General features: G+C 28.7%; 1 protein-coding gene across 8 annotated transcripts in view; it reads left to right on the top strand.

The window, feature by feature from the left end:
• The window catches only part of LOC126735574 (disintegrin and metalloproteinase domain-containing protein 11), a 593,317-nt gene that overhangs the window by 543,452 nt on the left and 32,113 nt on the right, over positions 1–17,752 (top strand). Inside the window, exon 16 of one of the 8 annotated variants that reach the window (XM_050439637.1) lies at positions 10,602–10,707. The exons of the other annotated variants lie outside the window; for them this stretch is intronic. Coding sequence (XP_050295594.1) covers positions 10,602–10,707 — 106 coding nt within the window. The remainder of the gene's footprint in view (positions 1–10,601; positions 10,708–17,752) is intronic. 8 annotated transcript variants of the gene reach the window in all.

Here is a 17,752-nt window from a genome sequence, read left to right as displayed (position 1 = left end):
AATAAAATGGTACTGTATACAGGTGAAATTACTGCTGGTAAAAGTCTGCATATTGTATTGTAATATCATAAAATAGATAACTATGTATATCTACCATATAAATCGAATACATATAAAAGGGACCATAGAAAGGACCTGGAATAATTTGACATTTTTCCGAAAAGTCAATGTTAATATTAAAATTTTTATTTTCAAATAAATAATTGATATTTCTGAGTTATCGATGGTTGTGGATGAATTCAATTGAATTTTATATTCTAAAGTAATATTATATAATTTTCTTCGCGTAATTTGGATTAGTTTCTGGTCTCTTCATGCGCCTTCCTCTTCAGTTTAGTACTTGCCCTTGCCTTAAGCATCCGCATTGCGGTTTTTTTTTTATTAAAAAAAACTGTATTTAAATTAAAGATATATTTTTCAAGAGTGCATCGCATAAAACAATTTTTATTTAGAGGCTTACATATGTACCCGAATTGTTGAATTGAAACGTATACTGTAAATTAATATTTGTTGTAACAAAAATTACTAAATCCTTATTCATAAAATAGCCAGTTTTTCAAAACCATTTATTTGAACAAATGTCTAACCAAAGATGTCTAAGATATTTAAATTTAACGGAATATTTGAGTCAATATTTGACAACCCCGCTTTGTGTTAGATATACAGTGTCAATTTGAAACTTTTAATGCAAATATCTCTGAAACTAAAAAAGTTAGAAAAGCACAATTTGGTACAAATGTTATATAGGTAGGGGGAACTACAACCACCATATTTTGTATGTTACCACCTTTTCTGTGATACCTTAAATTAAAGGTCATTGGAAGTAGTATTCAGCTGTATAAGAATTTTCCTTAAATTTTATACAGCGCTAAAAAAAAAGATGTTAAGTTAAATAAAATAGACTCTGTTTTACACAATGCTATTTTATTTAATTAGATGCTCAAAATGCTTTTGATTTTGAGCTAAACAAAAATATTTTTTAAACTCATTTCTAACATTCTGAAAACCTTTCCTTGAAATAAGTGCACACTTTGTAATAAATCCGTTGCCAAAGATAATCGGAGATTCTACATTGAGCTGTTTTTTCTTGTTTGCAACTGATCAATATTCAATTTAAGACAAGCTTGTCAGATTGTACAGGGTGTCCCAAATTCGAGGGTGACCATTGGAATCTCGGAAACCGTAAGAGTTGGTTAAATAGAGGCAAAGTTGCGCAACTTGGAGCTTAATAAAACAACGTTTAAAAAAATTTATAATTCCGGAGTTATCTGAAAAAAATCGAAAATTGTCAAAATCGTTTTTACCTTCTACCGACTTTATTTAAGACAAGTTTTTCATTGCCACTTTTTATGTCCTACAACATGACGTAAAAAAAAATTAATCCGACGTTTCGTTTTTTTTCCGATCATTATCAACTTTTTTTTTGCGTCATGTTGTAGAGCATAAAAAGTGGCAATGAAAAACTGTTTTTAGTTTTCCGATATCTCTTTAAAGATATCTCCGGAATTTTAAATTTTTTTAAACGTCATTTTATTAAGCTCGAAATTACGCAACTTTGTCTCCATTTCACCGACCCCATAACTCTTACGGTTTCCGAGATCCCAATGGTCACCCTCGAATTTGGGACACCCTGTACACCACAGTCAAAAATATCAATAATTTTTTTAATCCGATAAAAAAGTTTATTTACTGAGTTGAAAAACAGTACGTTAGAATAATATCTATGATTCTCAAAACCGTTGTGCTTTAAAGATTACTGGATGTTTTTTTAGAAACAAATCGTGGAAAAAATGTCATACTTACCTGAGACAACTAATTCTTGATGAATGCGTTTTCAGATCGGTGGATTGAGAGAAAAGGTCCGATGGAATGGCCAGCGAGATCACCAGATCTAACACCCATCGACGTTTTTCTCTGAGGTCACTTCAAAACTGTTGTGTTTAAAACGCAACAAGCTTCACTCAATGATCTTCAGCAATGGCTTAATACAGAATGTGCATTTATGCCATGAGAAGTGTTTCAAAATATGAGAAATGAGTTTAAAAATAGATTATATTTTTATTTAGCCCAAAATTAAATGCATTTTGAGCATCTAATGCATTGAAAGTTTTAAAATTGACACCCCCCTGATAGTATACATATCGTGCTAGGAGTCGGTAGAATTTGCTATGACCCATAGGTGTCAATGCCAGCCTTGTTGTCACATCAGGTCACAAGTCAATAATACATTTTTTTTTTATATCGATGTTCTTATATATATGTGTGCTATGTACATGTATCCTAGATGACATATATATGAAAGTAAGCTAAATTTTAGTATTTTACAAAAAAATTAATTTGTTTATTCTTAGGAAAATGAAGTCAAACGCGCCAAAATAAGAAATTAAGATGTGTCAACATTTACTAAATCAAATTTAAATAAAGTTTAGTCCTTCTTTCGAATATGAAAAGAGGTTTTCCCTAAAAACGTGTTTTCAGATTGAAAGAGCGATAAATTAAATTTATACACACAAACTTTTAATTAGTCAAATTTAAAAGTCGGAAAGCTGGCATTTCAGATAAAAAGGTTTACGCAGTCTTTTTTTATCCCTATTTTAAAATTTAATGCTTTTTGAAAAAACTAGAAAACTGTCGGTTTGAGACTTAGTTGCATAAAAACTTTTGGTTGGGCATCAGTCTTTCTGCTGCGGCTTTCTGTCTTTCCAATAATTTTTCGAATAATGTTTTTTTTTAGATAATTTAATTTTTGTATAGTATAGTTTTGAAAATATATACAAAAATGCTGAATTAATATGATTAACCACATATCTGAGAAATTTTTGAAAACTATACAATTTTTTTTTATTTTTGAAGGAGATAATTTTTTAAGAAAATTGGAAAATATACAGGATTTTTTTTCTTGGAATGGAAATACATTTTTGACAAAATTTTGTTCATGGTCATAACTTAAACAATAAAAAATATATATATACTTTTAAAAATTTGTACAAACACTTTGCATACCTTTATTAGCATTTTTTTTAGAAAAAAAATATGAAATAACGTAAAAATACAAAATTGAGATAAAGTGCTACTGCGTTCGCAAATAAATTTCTTCCACTTTTAGTGTAGCGACAATTTTTTATTTTAATCGAATATCTGCTGGCTTCAACTGCCTGCAACTGAATTTATTTTAAAAACCGCGTAATCAATCTGAAAAATTAGTTACAGTAAAGCTTATCTGTTAAAAAAAAATAATAATTTTCACTCTTTTATCAGTTTGTTGTTTTGTCATGTCCCTAAATTATAACATTTCGCCCTATCTACTGAAAACTTAACTAAATGCACGCTCTATATTTAACTATAACCGAATCGCCAATTCTTGCTTATCTTAGTAATTAGTGCTTTAACTATTAACTAACCAATTATCCTCCGCTCCTTTTGAACAAACGTGGAAATATAGTGACAACTGACGCTTTATACGACGTATAACAAGAATTGATAAGAGAACTGACTTTGCAGAATTTCCCCTTCTATGACTTGAATGCAACGATTAAATAACATCATTGTAAAGTTGGCAAACTAACTACGTAATGTTGGTTAATCTGCAAGAATATAATATTCGTCATGTATAGGGTTAATTATCAATTATTTAAATGCTATTGGATAAGTCGTGTCTCAAGTAGTAAATATGCGCTGTGAATTAATCTGATCATGACTTATTACGCAAAACGCGTATCAATTTTTAAGATTTAATAAAAGGTTATACATACGCAGTTTCTATGATATGAACAAGAGAGTGGTAGAGAGATTTTGGGGTAAAATCAAAAATTTTAGGAGAATGATTGCTTCTCTATAGTAAAAATACTAGGACTTTCTTATTATAAAAGTGCTTTGAATAGTGAGTTTATATTATATTTTAAGGCTTCATTATAAAAATTCTCTCGCTATAGACTCATATTCTCCAAACTTTTTGCACAATTACTAAACCATCAAGTTAGATAATATTTTTGAAAGTAATAAATTATTCTATTAATATCAGTTTAATTTTCGTAGTGATAAGTCCATCACTCTTCCTGCTAATGATCTTGCAACGTCGGTTCTTGGCGGTTTGAGAATACTTGATACTGTATATCCTATTTATATATCAATTGTATGATATTCTGCTGATTACAATACAATTTATATAAACCATCTCAGGCAATTAATCAAGTATTGACAACAAGGTGTCCTTAATTGACTGTCCTAAGAATTATGCCATTAACATATAGCACAAAGATTATCCCAGCCTAAAGAGGTTTCAGGTAAGTACTTATCTTGGACTATACTTCTTATACTTGGATCGAGATGTAGCCTGGTTTAAGCTTATCAAAAACATATATAACAAACTCTTCTGAACCATCTTTTTTTATTAGAAACCTCTCAGAATGTATTTCAAAATTGCGAACGTAGTTGACCGGAATAATGCTTGATTTTATTTTCCTATAGAATGTCCTACAAGAACATAATCAGCTCAAATATTATACACCACCGATATGTTTACTGCATTCTGTTAAGATTTTGATAGAGTCAAGTGGTGTGACTTTAATAGAAAGTCATTAAACATCAAGAACTGTCATAAAAACACTTTTTCATAGCAATGCCATTTACCTATTACCTGTATAACTGTGGTGTCTGCAGTTGACGAGAAAATTGAAGACTATGATTTAATATTTTTTTAAAAAAGGCCCTGAAAAAACTGGATCAGCAGTGGAATTGTGTGATTTGAATGTGAGAATCACTAAATATTACGGAGCGTCATAAATAAACTCTTTTAAGGAAATATATTATGATAAAGTATTTATTTTTAAACGGTTCGAGAAGATCAATGACTCCAAATTACCAGTTACTAGCCACATCAATCAGATAAGAGATAGGGAAAAATGAATTCGCGGACGCAGTTGTCAAGAAAATTGAAGACTTTTATCGTTTTTCTATAAAAGGCTCTGAAAGAACTGAATTAGCACTAAAATTATAGACTGCTAATATGTTTGCTGATTTCTGTAAAGCTTTTAATAGAGTCGAGTTGTGTGATTTGAATAAGAGGTCATTAACTATTAAGAAGCATCATAAACATACGCTTCTAAAGCAGTAAATGATAAACCATACTCCAAATTATCATTTGCTAGCTACATCAATCAGATAATAGAGAGGAAAAAGTGCGTTTGCGAACGCAGTTAAGAAAATTAAAGGCTTTGATTTTTTTTTAGAATCTACTGTAAGGACAGAGTCGTCAGCACTTAGACATAGACTGCTAATAAGTTCGCTAATTTCTGTTCAGCTTTTGATAGAGTCGGGTTGTGTGAGTTGAGTAATAAATATACTCTTTCAAGGCAGTATGTGATAAACCAGTTTTCTCTAAAACTATTCGTGAAGATTAGTGATTTTAAATTGTGTTGTCTTTTTCTAGCCACATCAATCATATAACAGATAGGAATTTATACATTCGCGAACGCAATTGTTTTGACTTTATTTATGCTTGTATAGGATGTTGTAAATAAAATAAGATGTTTAGAGTTAGGTGAGATTAAAAGCGTCGTACGATGAAATAACATTGCTGTGAAAATGTTCTGTTAGTTTATTGCCACTAAGATAACAAATTACATGGATAATTCAAATTTGTATGTACTTACTTACTTTTACTTTTCGTTCTTTTTAAATTCAGAAAAAAATATTTTGTTTTTTGCCCCTATGACCATTTCGATAAATTTAATAGGTTTTTAAATAAATTTGTTCGAAATCGAGGTTGACCAATTTTCCTAAAAAAAAGCCATAAGATGCAACAATTTCGGCCCGATTTCGATCAAATTTGGTTTAATGGAACAAAAAAGGTCTTTATTAAAATGTTGATAAGACTAATAGTTTTTGAATGAATTTGTTCCAAGTCAAAGTTCGCCAATATACCAAAAAAATACCATAATTAAGCCAATTTTGATCTGATTTTTATAATTTTTTTATAATTAAAGGATTTTTAATAGGAAACAAAAAAGGTTCTTATAAAAATTTTGATTAAATCAATACTTTTTAAATTATTAATGTTTGTCAGAAATTTCGATCAAATCTATTTTAAATTGAACAAAAGTTTTTAATTGGATAAAAAACTTCTGTATGAAAATGTTAATAAAATGAATAGTGTTTGAATGAATTTATTTCAAGTCAACGTTTTCTTGACTTAAACTACTTGTTTTCTTGGAATAAATTTATTCAACAATTCACAAGTTTTCAGCAAAAATTGCCATAAATATGCCAATTCTGACCCGATTTTATATATTTTTTTTAATTAAAGAATTTTTAATAGGAAACAAAATAGGTCTATAAAAATTTTGATAAGATTAATAATTTTTAAATTATCAATGTTTGTTTACACCAAGAAAATTTCCATGAAAAATGAATTTTTATTGCAATAAAAGCTTAAGTTTAAACAATTATAGTAATTGTTTAAACTTAATAATCAACTGTGGGTTAAGGTTCTTTAAATAAGACTCTACTTTAACATAAATAATAAAAATGTTTATCACAAAAAAAATATTTATTTAAAAAAAAAAGTTTATATTAATGTAGTTTACCCGTAATATTCGGTAAAGATTATAACTATTTTTAATGAATCGGACCTTTCATTGCATTTAACATGGGCATTAATTAAAACCAACGTAATTTAATCATTTTATATATTAGTTTAATTACATTTTCATAATGTTTAAATAAGATACAATTTACTTCAATGATTCTTATGTTTGAACTAATTTTAAATAATGCACAAATAAAAGTAAGATATTCATTTATTTAATCACAAATGCTATTCAGGTATTGCAAATACAGTACCACGTTGACTCAATATGTATGCCTTTCATGCCTTCGGCGTTTTCTGTGTGTATAAATAAATTTTTACATTTTTACATAAAGAACATACTGCTAATTAATTAACGTACTAATTAAAAACCCTAATCTTATCCTTAAAATTTTAAAATACAAAAATAAGTTATTAGGTCACCAAGGGATTCATAACTAACACTAATTTAATAATTAATAATGTACACCAACTGGCAACTCTTACAGCAGCTGCTTTTCCAGCCACTCTGGTTAATTAAATCTATAGCAAGGTTAATAGTTTGGGCCATAATTCTAACTGAAAATTCACAGTTACGCTTTAAAAATCTATTTTCCGAAAGACGTTTTTCTTTATAGATTCCGTAATATTGTCACAAAAATTATTCTAAAATTAATTATTTAATTTTCTTTTGGATATTCAGCTTATTAATAATTATTTTTTAATGTTTTACATTTTTACATAAAATATTTTTATCTGAAGTAAAATTTACCATTTTATATTATTAGCTACTAACGAAATGTGGCAGATGTTGGGCCTTTAGTCGTCAAAATCAACTTTAATTGACATCATTCATCAAAAAATTTTGAGCAGGTCATTGTGACAACATTAAAATTCCTGGGACTGTATCTTATTATTGTATTAATTACTTCAAATTTTAAATTCTAGTACAAATATTAATTGAAAATTGAGACAATGCAGTGTATGGAATTTGTCAATATTTAAAGAAGTTAAGTTACAAAGCTGTACTTAATACTACACAATTATAAACATAATTTACGCATTTAAAAATATGATTAGGTGTAAAAAAGAGTAACCGTGATTTTATATAAATAGTTAGTTAGCACTTTAAAAATCTCAGTAGCACAGTAATACTTTCAAATAAAAAATGGTTTCAATTTCTTTTTAAATGTTGACAAACTTGACATTTGATAACTTATAAAATACTTTTGAACCTGAATTTTTAGGCAAGAGTTAATCTAATAAGCAAAAAAACCAAGCAATTTTTTAGTCTAGTTAGATAATTATTAAAAAAAATTATTTGTCACAAATAAGTTAAAACAAATAACGTGAAATAAATACAATATAATAATTTATATAAGAAGAAAAGAATTCGGAATTAATTCGGAAGAAAAAAAAAGTAAATATATATAAAAATAGACAGTAAAACATGAGGGGGAGGGGGGAAAGTAAGAGAAGTATTATTATTAGAACAAAAGTTAATAATAGACATAACGTTCTTTTAAGTACTAAATTTTTTTAGTTAGTTTGTATTTTCAGACTGTCACAATCCTAAAACAAAGCATAACAAAGAAAAAATCACACATTTTTTTAAGGCTTAATTGAAACTTAACCAATCCTGAAAAACTCAGCCACAACAAATAATCTTTGGGCAAACAAACTAATAAGAATTATTTTGTGACTAGGCTTAGATTATTTTTCCAACAATAAGAGTAAGTTATTTACGAAAACAGCGAAATCTCCTATCATTAGCCAAAAAAATATATATACATCTTTATTTAAAGCATATTGTTGTGAAATTTCATATAACTCAAGATTTTTCTCGCAATAAAAATTACGTATATATATCAATAGCTTGACAGTTTACATCATTTTGCTTTTTAGCTTGCCTTAATTATTTCAAATGAAAGCTTCATAAAAAAATAAGACACATATAAGAACTGTCTTGGGATGTTGAAAGTAATCCTTAGTAAGCTAAAAATTGAAGCCTTGATAAACAAAATATCCACTCTTTAGGAAAACTGCGAGCATCAGCTTACCGCAATGAAGGAAAGATGGATAAACAATACCGACCATCGCGGTTATAAAACCCCACAAAATAACCGAAAGTTTCCCTAAATAATTGCGAACGAGAGTTAAAAATGTGCACGGGACGGAAAAGTTTTCGTATTTAAGTCTTAATGGTTTTTTTCTGTAATTAGAACGTTTTAATTTGAGGGTTAAAGTATCAAATTTACCTGTTTACTTTAATAATTCATTACTGGTGTAAAATATTTTTGTTAGTATTTAAGGTATGTTTTATGGAATTAACTCATTAGTGTCATATATATGGTTAATTAAACCTAAACTCTTTTATAGAGTTCCTAATTTAGCCAATTATATTAATCGTTAAATATGTTTTTAATACTTTATAATATACAATGGTGGAATCAGATCGGGATTTTAATTTGGTTTTTTCCATTTTTTTCTTAAATTAATTATTAAAAAAAATAATTTGCCTGCATTTTTTATTTTATTGCGCCCTTCTGCTAGGGGTTAATAAATACGTTTATTACCAGTGTTAGAAGGGTTTACCCCTATTATCATTTCCATTAACGAAAATACACATTATGCAGGAATTAATTAAGCCAGAAAATGGTGAATTAAACAGTTTGTATAGCTGTTGACTTAGTAATGAAAAAACTTGGATTTCAGTTTAATTATGCGTTTTGGATCGAGAAGTTTATATACGTATTCGAAAATAGCTTATAAATACAGGATGTTTTATTTAAGAGGGCAAATGGCTAATTTTTTCACTTTTGCTGTATTTTGATGTATTTTAGCTCGGTGAATTTCAATAAAAAAAATAATTGTATAAAAAATGAAACACTTATACCATAAATTTTGATATATTGAGTTCCATAGAATCCAAAAACACATTTTTAAATTTAATCGTTGATTCTAAGTGTTTTTTAAGATGGGTATGTATAAATCTTTGTCTATCTTCAATGAAATACCCTGTACAAGCATCTTAATATCAAATTAATAATAAGGACCAAAGATGTTTAAGGAATATACAATATTATCTAAAGTATCATTTAGATCATGCATTTTAATTTGCTATTATAATTTTGATTTTTTTTGAAATTATTGATGTAGTATCTTAGGAAATCAAATATAAAAAAGTTTAAAGTCTTACATTAACTTAACTTTGAGAAAGCGGCTACAATTATTTAAATATACAAAATAAAAAATAGAATCATGTCCATTTATTTTGTGCATTACATTTTTCTTAAAACCCATGCGATATTTTTATGCAATTTATGCATGTCTGAAACTCAATTTAAGTGGTTAAATATTTTCTTGATTATTCCATTACCGTTATAAATGGAGGCTTTGGCAAACTGATTTACATTATTTAATTATGCAATATGTATCCATTTGGATACACTATGTTTTTACAACAACGTGAATTTTTAAACCATTCATCGCCATTATAAACAAAGGCTTTAAATCCTTGGATTGTTGTCGAATAACGGCAATTGTGGCGATTCACTAAACCATTTAGGAAGAAAGAACACTCGTCCGAAAAACACACATTAAATATGAAATTATTATTGTTTAACGCTCGCTCACTCATAAGTTCGCAAAACTGCAAGCGACGATCAAAGTCGTCTTCATTCAATTCTTGCACTAAAAGAATTTTATAGGGATGGAACTTGTATTTCTTCAAGATCTATAAAAAATCATTCAACAAAATCAAAGCACTGTACTTTCGTATTACCAGCAACGTTTCCACATCAAATATTGATGTAAATTACCTCAATACTAAAAAATACTGAAACGGTTGTAACACGTATTTTTTATTGAAACCAATACTTAACGAGTACGTGGAGATGATGAGTATTGATTAGACATGCACTTATCCAATATCGATATTTTTTGGTACTTTCAGTCATATCTTCCTAAATTATTATTAATTATACCGTATGTTGAAACAAACTAACGACTGACATTGTTAATGTATATTTACCAGATTCAAATAACGCGGGCGGCTTAAGCACATTAACTATGGTATTCATCTTAGGAGGCTCTGTGATGGGCGTGTTTGTATGTTTTGCGGTAGTCGCTGTTTGTTACAGGTATTACCGACATTTATCTTAAATTATTCATATAAAGTTTAATTTTGGAGTAAAATTTATTGTCGAATAAACCACGTGTTTGCGTGCATCACGTTAAATGTTCTGTGGACGTAGATTATAATATTCTGTGGTAGTTTTGTGTATGTAAATATAAACATTGTATAAATTAAATCTTGTAGTAAGCATTGACAAATATTTCGCATGTATTGGAATATAAGTGTGTAAACTGACCTTTTTTTATTTGCGAATTATATTATTTCTTTTTTCTTGTAAGTGCGATATTGCTTTATTTTCCGTGTAAAGTTACGCCGGTTTAAAAGAAGTTTTTTTGGATTTGGATCATATAACGAGAAATTAAATTCCGGTGTGTTAGATTTTATTATAGAATCAACCTTAACATATACAAAAATATAAACTATTCAAATTTTGTTGAATTTTACTAAGAAACTTAGGAAAGGAGTCTTACGAATCACATCACATAAAAAAGTTTAGGTCTAAATTATCTAGGTATTCAAAATATAGGTTTATTCCTAAATTGAGCATCGCCTGTTAAAAAGCCCGAAAGAAAAAAAATTGCAAATATAACGTAAACACGAGTAAGAAATCGTAAAATAAAATTATTTAATTATAAATTGTATGTACAGTATAATATAATACACGTATTTATATATTAAATGGGAATAAAAATTTAGAAATTTTATATTTGATAGTGTAATATCAATGAAATGACAATATAAATAGTTTGCGGATTTTTTAACAACTTTTTTAATATTAATTGAAAATTATATTTTCTAGAAATATGAAATAAACTTTTTAAGATTATTGACAAAAAGCAATTTTCGCGATTTATTAACGCTTTATTAATCTTCAGTATAAAAGTAATAGTAAATAGTAATTGTTCACACGCCATTTCGATACAGATTTTCTATAACTGAATATTGAATTTTGCAAGAATATAACAATTGAGAAGAAGTGCGAGTTTCTTAATCAATTTTTGAAGATAAGTCGAAATATAAAACTGAATAATTAAAATGTAATAAACAAACAGGAATATATGTTTATATGTATATACACATTGGGCCACAAGTTTATTTCTCTTATTATTTCATTATATTAAATAAGTCATGTAAACAGCAGGAGAATGGGCACTCATTTACCATAAAGATGAGAAGTATTAGAATTTAGCCAAAATATGCACTTACAACGAGAAAACCATGGCAAAAGCAGGGAAAATAGAAAACGCTATATAAGAAATAACGAAAATAAATAGCGACATAATGGGATTATGCGACATGAGATGGCCAGGAGTAGGAAGTATAGACAAAGAAGAAATCGCAGTATTTTATTTGGGAACATCAGATAAAAAACTGAATATGGAGTTTAAATAATATAGTTGCAAGACATATTGGCCGATATGTGTCTAATTTTATCCCAATGTCCGACAGAGTAATGCTACTTCGAGTAAAAGCTCCTTCCGTAAATATGAACATATCCTAGGTCGGACATTAAATCAGATCATAGACCTCTAGTAGAAGTTATAAGAGTAAAACTGAAGAAATTTAACAAGAAAATTATTCCTCAATAAGGTATGAAGGCTTTACAACCATCTCTAATAAAACAAAAAGCAAGTGAATATATTAGCGCAAAGGTCAACAAGATAATAGATTCAACAAAGAAAGAATTAAAACCAAAGAAGGAACCCAAAAGGAAATCTTGGATGACCAGTGAAACTTTAAAGCTAATAGAATATAGAAGAACGTATAAATTAATGAAGAAGAATACAAAAATATTTAGACACGGATTAAGAAAAATATTAGAGAAGCTAAACAAAAAGAAACAACAGAGAGATACGCAGAAATAGAAAAACTATAAGCCAGACATGACAGCTTTAACCTAAACACGAAAATAAAAAAAAGATAACTAGAACCTCTAAAAAGCGAAAAGTTATGAAGATTATAGACACAAATGGAAAAATTGTCATTGACAAAGATGATCCGAGAAACAAGTGGAAATAATACTTAAGAAAGATCATTGAGGATCAATGACCGATCAAATCATGTATTTACTATCGGAAAAATCAGACTGAATAATAGACTAATAATGATCAAAAGAGATAAATGGAACTCGAATTGGACGTGTTCAACAATAAATGAGCATTAGATTAGTTAAAATATTTATAAAAAAAATAAATATATACATTTTTATTAACAATTAGATAGGTACGCGTAAAAGAAGAAAAATGGGGACTTAAGAATAGACGAACCCAATGATCCTAGAAAAGAACGGATTATTGTAGGCTGTAATGAGGTACCTTCAAATTTTACACCAAATATGCCCGAATAAGTAAAGCGACATTGCCAATATTTATAGAATTTCTAAGAAGTCTCTACTGCTTTTCTGTTTTAGTTCCATATTTTGAATTTTGTGCCTTGAATTAAGAATTCCTGAGTAAACTTTTGGGTTATTACATTTATTGTAAATTAATAACTTGCTGTAACTTACCTTTTCTTATCACGCTTTTATTTATATTTAATTTTTTTTTTAGAAGTACTAATTAGGCCTATCTTTTTCTAAACCATTATGAGTTTTACTAAAAATTTAGCTGGCATTTGTATGTCTTTAATATCCAGACTGTTAAAATTTTTTTTTGTTTATTTATTGAACTATTGCTATTTTTTCAAATTTTTCATTAATTTTTTTAAATTTAAAAATAATTTGCTTTATACAGTTTTAGCTTAAAAAAAATATTTTGAACTTTTTTTAACTCAAAAATAAAAAAAAATATTGCTTGGATCATTAAGCATCTAATCTTTTATGAATTGTTATAGTAATTTTACTACAACTTTCTTTTTCATTATTAGTTACCAGATAATAAGTAGACAATTCCAGGTGGCAAGTGAAATTTTCCCGTTCTTAAGTGAAAACTTCTTCATAGGTTCGTTAATTTTTATATTTTTCTTAGAAAGTTAGCTTTTAAAAGTATAATAAAAAGTACAATATAAATCACTCCTTTTACGATTTGAAAGTTTTTATTCAGTGTATGGATTTTCTACTTTCTAAGCTGCAAATTAAAAAGAAACTAGCTGTTATAAAAATCCATTGTACATTCTCAAAGAAGTAAAATTACACTTTTACAATGTATTTTTAAAGCGCTATTTCAAGAAGCTTTTAATTTTTGAAAAAGTTGTTAATAGTACCATGAACTTTTATCAGAGAGTAAAGGTATATTGGATTTTTTTTTAATTTAAAATTGATTAAGAAACTCGCCTTGAATTTCACAAAATATCCAGACTACTTGAAGTAGGTAAAAAACTTTAGGATTATTTAATATAATGTAAGTATTTTTAGCAGTAAAACAAAAAATCAGCATAAAAATAGGAATTTATTAAAACATATTTTAGTATTTCAGCATAACTGATGTAAACCTAAAAATTAATAAAATTTGATTTTAGTGTCTGATATCTTTAGTGTATTTTGACACTTTAACATATGACTTTTAACTTAAAGAAGCGAAAAAAAATTACTTATTTTAATAGAAACCATGTTGTTTAATAAAAAAGGAAAAATCTAAAAGCTCTAAAAATTAATAAAATATCATTTATACAGTGTGGTGACTTTAACTGGAATAAATTCAGTTAAAACTAATCAAATTTTATCTCGCAAAATTCCTGAGACCCGTCGATTTTTGTTTATTTTTTTTCACATTTCAAGATAGTTTTTGTATTTTTTCACCTACAGGGGGGTCCAAATTAACCCAAACTTTTTTTTTCAAACGGAAAGCCCCTTTTTTTAACTCTCATTGAAAAGAGCCCTTTTTACTGATTAAATTGCCCTATTTACTTTTGTGATTATCTAAAGGAGAAATACGAAAAAAAAATAAAAACCATTAAATTATTAAAAGTCTCGAAATATTTTGTGTTGGTAAATTTTTGGCGTGTTTGTGTATTTTATTGGTATCGAGACATTTCCTGACATTGTTGTAGTGTTACTGTTAAAGTGAGTTTTAACCAGTTGTTAAATAAGTTAACTTATATTGAAAAAATGCCTTATTTATCCGAATCCCACAAGATTGAAATCTTAATGATGATTGGTTATGGGGACAGAAGTCGTACTCAGCTAGAGGTTGTCCACTTATTCAGGCAGAAATATCCAGATTTGCCACCTATTAACCAAGGTACGGTTAGTAAAATCGAAAGCATATTTCGAGAAGTTGGGCACGTGAGGGATGTTTCAAGACAAAGGTCTTCTAAAATCGATGAAAACACCCAATTAAATGTATTGTATTGAAGAAAATCCGGTAACTGCAGCCAGAAGAGTAGCTCGCGAAAACTCTATTCATCATAAATCTGTGCTAAAAATTTTAAAAAGTGCAAACAAACGACCTTATAAAATGCAACCCGTTCAAGAGTTATTGGAAGACGATCCAGATCGCAGAGTTCAGTTCTGTGAATTAATGATGAACCCCATTGACGAAAATCGCATATCTTCGCAGTGGATCCTTTGTTCTGATGAGGCTACATTCACCCTAAATGGCCATGTTAATAAGCAGAACTGTCGCTACTGGTCTGACGAGAACCCACACTGGGTAAGGGAAACTAATACACAATATCCCCAGAAAACTAGTGTTTGGGCTTGCATAATTGGCAGGCAAGTTATAGGGCCCATATTCTTTAATGATACTTTAACTGGGGAAAGATATCTAGAATTTCTTGAACATGAACTAGTTCCAGTCTTACGTGACTTATATCCGAGTCAGTTTGATCCAGATTTATATGATGAAAGAATCTGGATGCAACAAGATGGTGCTCCCCCGCATTATGCCCGTAATGTACGCCAGTATTTAGATGACAATTTTCCAAACAGATGGATTGGTAGAAGGGGTGCAATCGAGTGGCCGTCACGTTTTCCCGATCTCACCCCACTTGATTTTTCTCTGTGGGGATATTTGAAAAGTCAAATTTATATGAGCAAACCAGGAAACCTAGACGAACTCAAAGAACGTATTAGGCAAGAAATCCGACAAATATCTCCAGAAGTGTTAGAAAATGTCAGAAACGAATTTTATTATCGTCTTGGGCTTTGCCAACCAGTAAATGGTGCTCATTTTGAGCATCTTATACATTAAACGCAACATTTAATAATTTAATTTTTTTTTCGTATTTCTCCTTTAGATAATCACAAAAGTAAATAGGGCAATTTAATCAAGAAAAAGGGCTCTTTTCAATCAGAGTTTAAAAAATGTGGCTTTCCATTTGAAAAAAAAAAGTTTGGGTTAATTTGGACTCCCCCTGTAGGTGAAAAAATACAAAAACTATCTTGAAATGTGAAAAAAAAATAAACAAAAATCGACGGGTCTCAGGAATTTTGCGAGAAAAATTTTGATTAGTTTTAACTGAATTTATTCCAGTTAAAGTCACCACACTGTATATGTTACAATAGGTATTACTGAACTTCTTAAAGAACATATTTAAAAAAGATGGCGATACAATGTGCTGCGCAGTTTAAATGAAAAATAAAACTTATTTGCTTATAAATGACAAGAAATGTTTACAGCATAGTGCATCGCCATTAGTGATATATAAAGAATATGAAAATACTAGTTTTAGCACATATAGGCGCCGCCTAGCATTTGCTATTTTTCGATTTTTGAAAATTCTGTCTTTATATTGTAAAGTCAACGTATCTTTTGTACGCATAAAAATATCACTTATTAAAAACCTAATATTCAGTAAAGAAATGAGTATATGGATGGATATTTTGGTACAAAAATTATTTTATCAAGTAAAGGTGACGGAGAAAAGAAGAACAATTACAAAACGATTAAAGTATTAAGAAATTATTTAACTTTCACTTTTCTGAGTAATATTATTTAGACAAATGAACGAAAATTGAAATTTTTTATACGAAAAATTAATTTTAACCTCAGTTTGATATAAGATTTAATCTTTCTTTGTTTATCTTCCTAAATAATGTTATTCAGGAAAACGAAAGTTAAATAATTTCTTAATACTTTCTGAAACGGTTTTCAAAAAAAATTTCAAAGGGTTTTTTTTAAAGATTTGGAAAATGCTATAAATTAGAAGGAAAAAATTAACGAGAAATTATAAACTTTTAAAGAACTGATATCGCCGATCAGCAAGGGTTTCTTATAAATAATTTCTTATAAAGTCATTTCTAAGGTAAATTTTGTGGTATGTTTTTCTAGGTGGGTTAGCTTATTTTCAGTTTGTTCTCGACCATCCGTCTTACATGGTTGTACCACTACCTCTTACCCTGTCTTACTCCTTCTCACGATACCATCTTGTATTTCGCATTGTTTTCTGATATCTGTGCTATCTGTCTCTTCTTATTTTTCCCAGTGTGTGTTATTGTTCTCAGTATTTTAATTTCCACCACCTTTAGCATGTCTTTCACCTTGTTGGTTTTTTCACAGACTTCTGTACCGTATGTACATCATACAAGTATATAGCATGATACAAGTCTCGTAGATTCTAATTTTAATAGTGTGGATGCTTCGTTAATATGGCTCCTCAGATCTTTAACTGTGCTTGATATATCTGTACCCAGATATATGAACTGCATCAGCTGTTTTAATGGATTGTCCTCCACTACTAGCCATCAGGTTTAGATTTGTTGATAAAGACGTTGATATTGATATTAAGCCGCCATTACTTGAATGAACTGGAAAAGTTGTCTGTTTAAGCCGTTTTCTGATTTATCACACCATAGGTATAGGCCAATTATTTTGTTGACAGTCTGTATATAAGTTTAAGATCTGTAACTTTATTTATCATTATATCTATGAGAAGAATAAACAAAAAGACACTTAGGCTATCACCCTCTTTAATTCCTCTGATGTTGGAATGTTTTCAGCGAATTAATCTTTGTTGCGTTTTTATTTATATTTTGGATTATCTTTATTATATTCGCTGGTGTCCTATTTTCTATTAATATATGTAGAATGTCTCCAACCCTGTCAAAAATGCCTTTGTTAGGTCAATGAAACAAATATACGCCGACATACTGTACTCTACAGGGTGTTCGA

Source organism: Anthonomus grandis, chromosome 1, assembly GCF_022605725.1.
Source record: "Anthonomus grandis grandis chromosome 1, icAntGran1.3, whole genome shotgun sequence".
Classification (NCBI taxonomy): Eukaryota; Metazoa; Arthropoda; class Insecta; order Coleoptera; family Curculionidae; genus Anthonomus; species Anthonomus grandis.
Note: the sequence above shows the minus strand (reverse complement) of the source record. Positions and strands in the feature narration are given on the sequence as shown.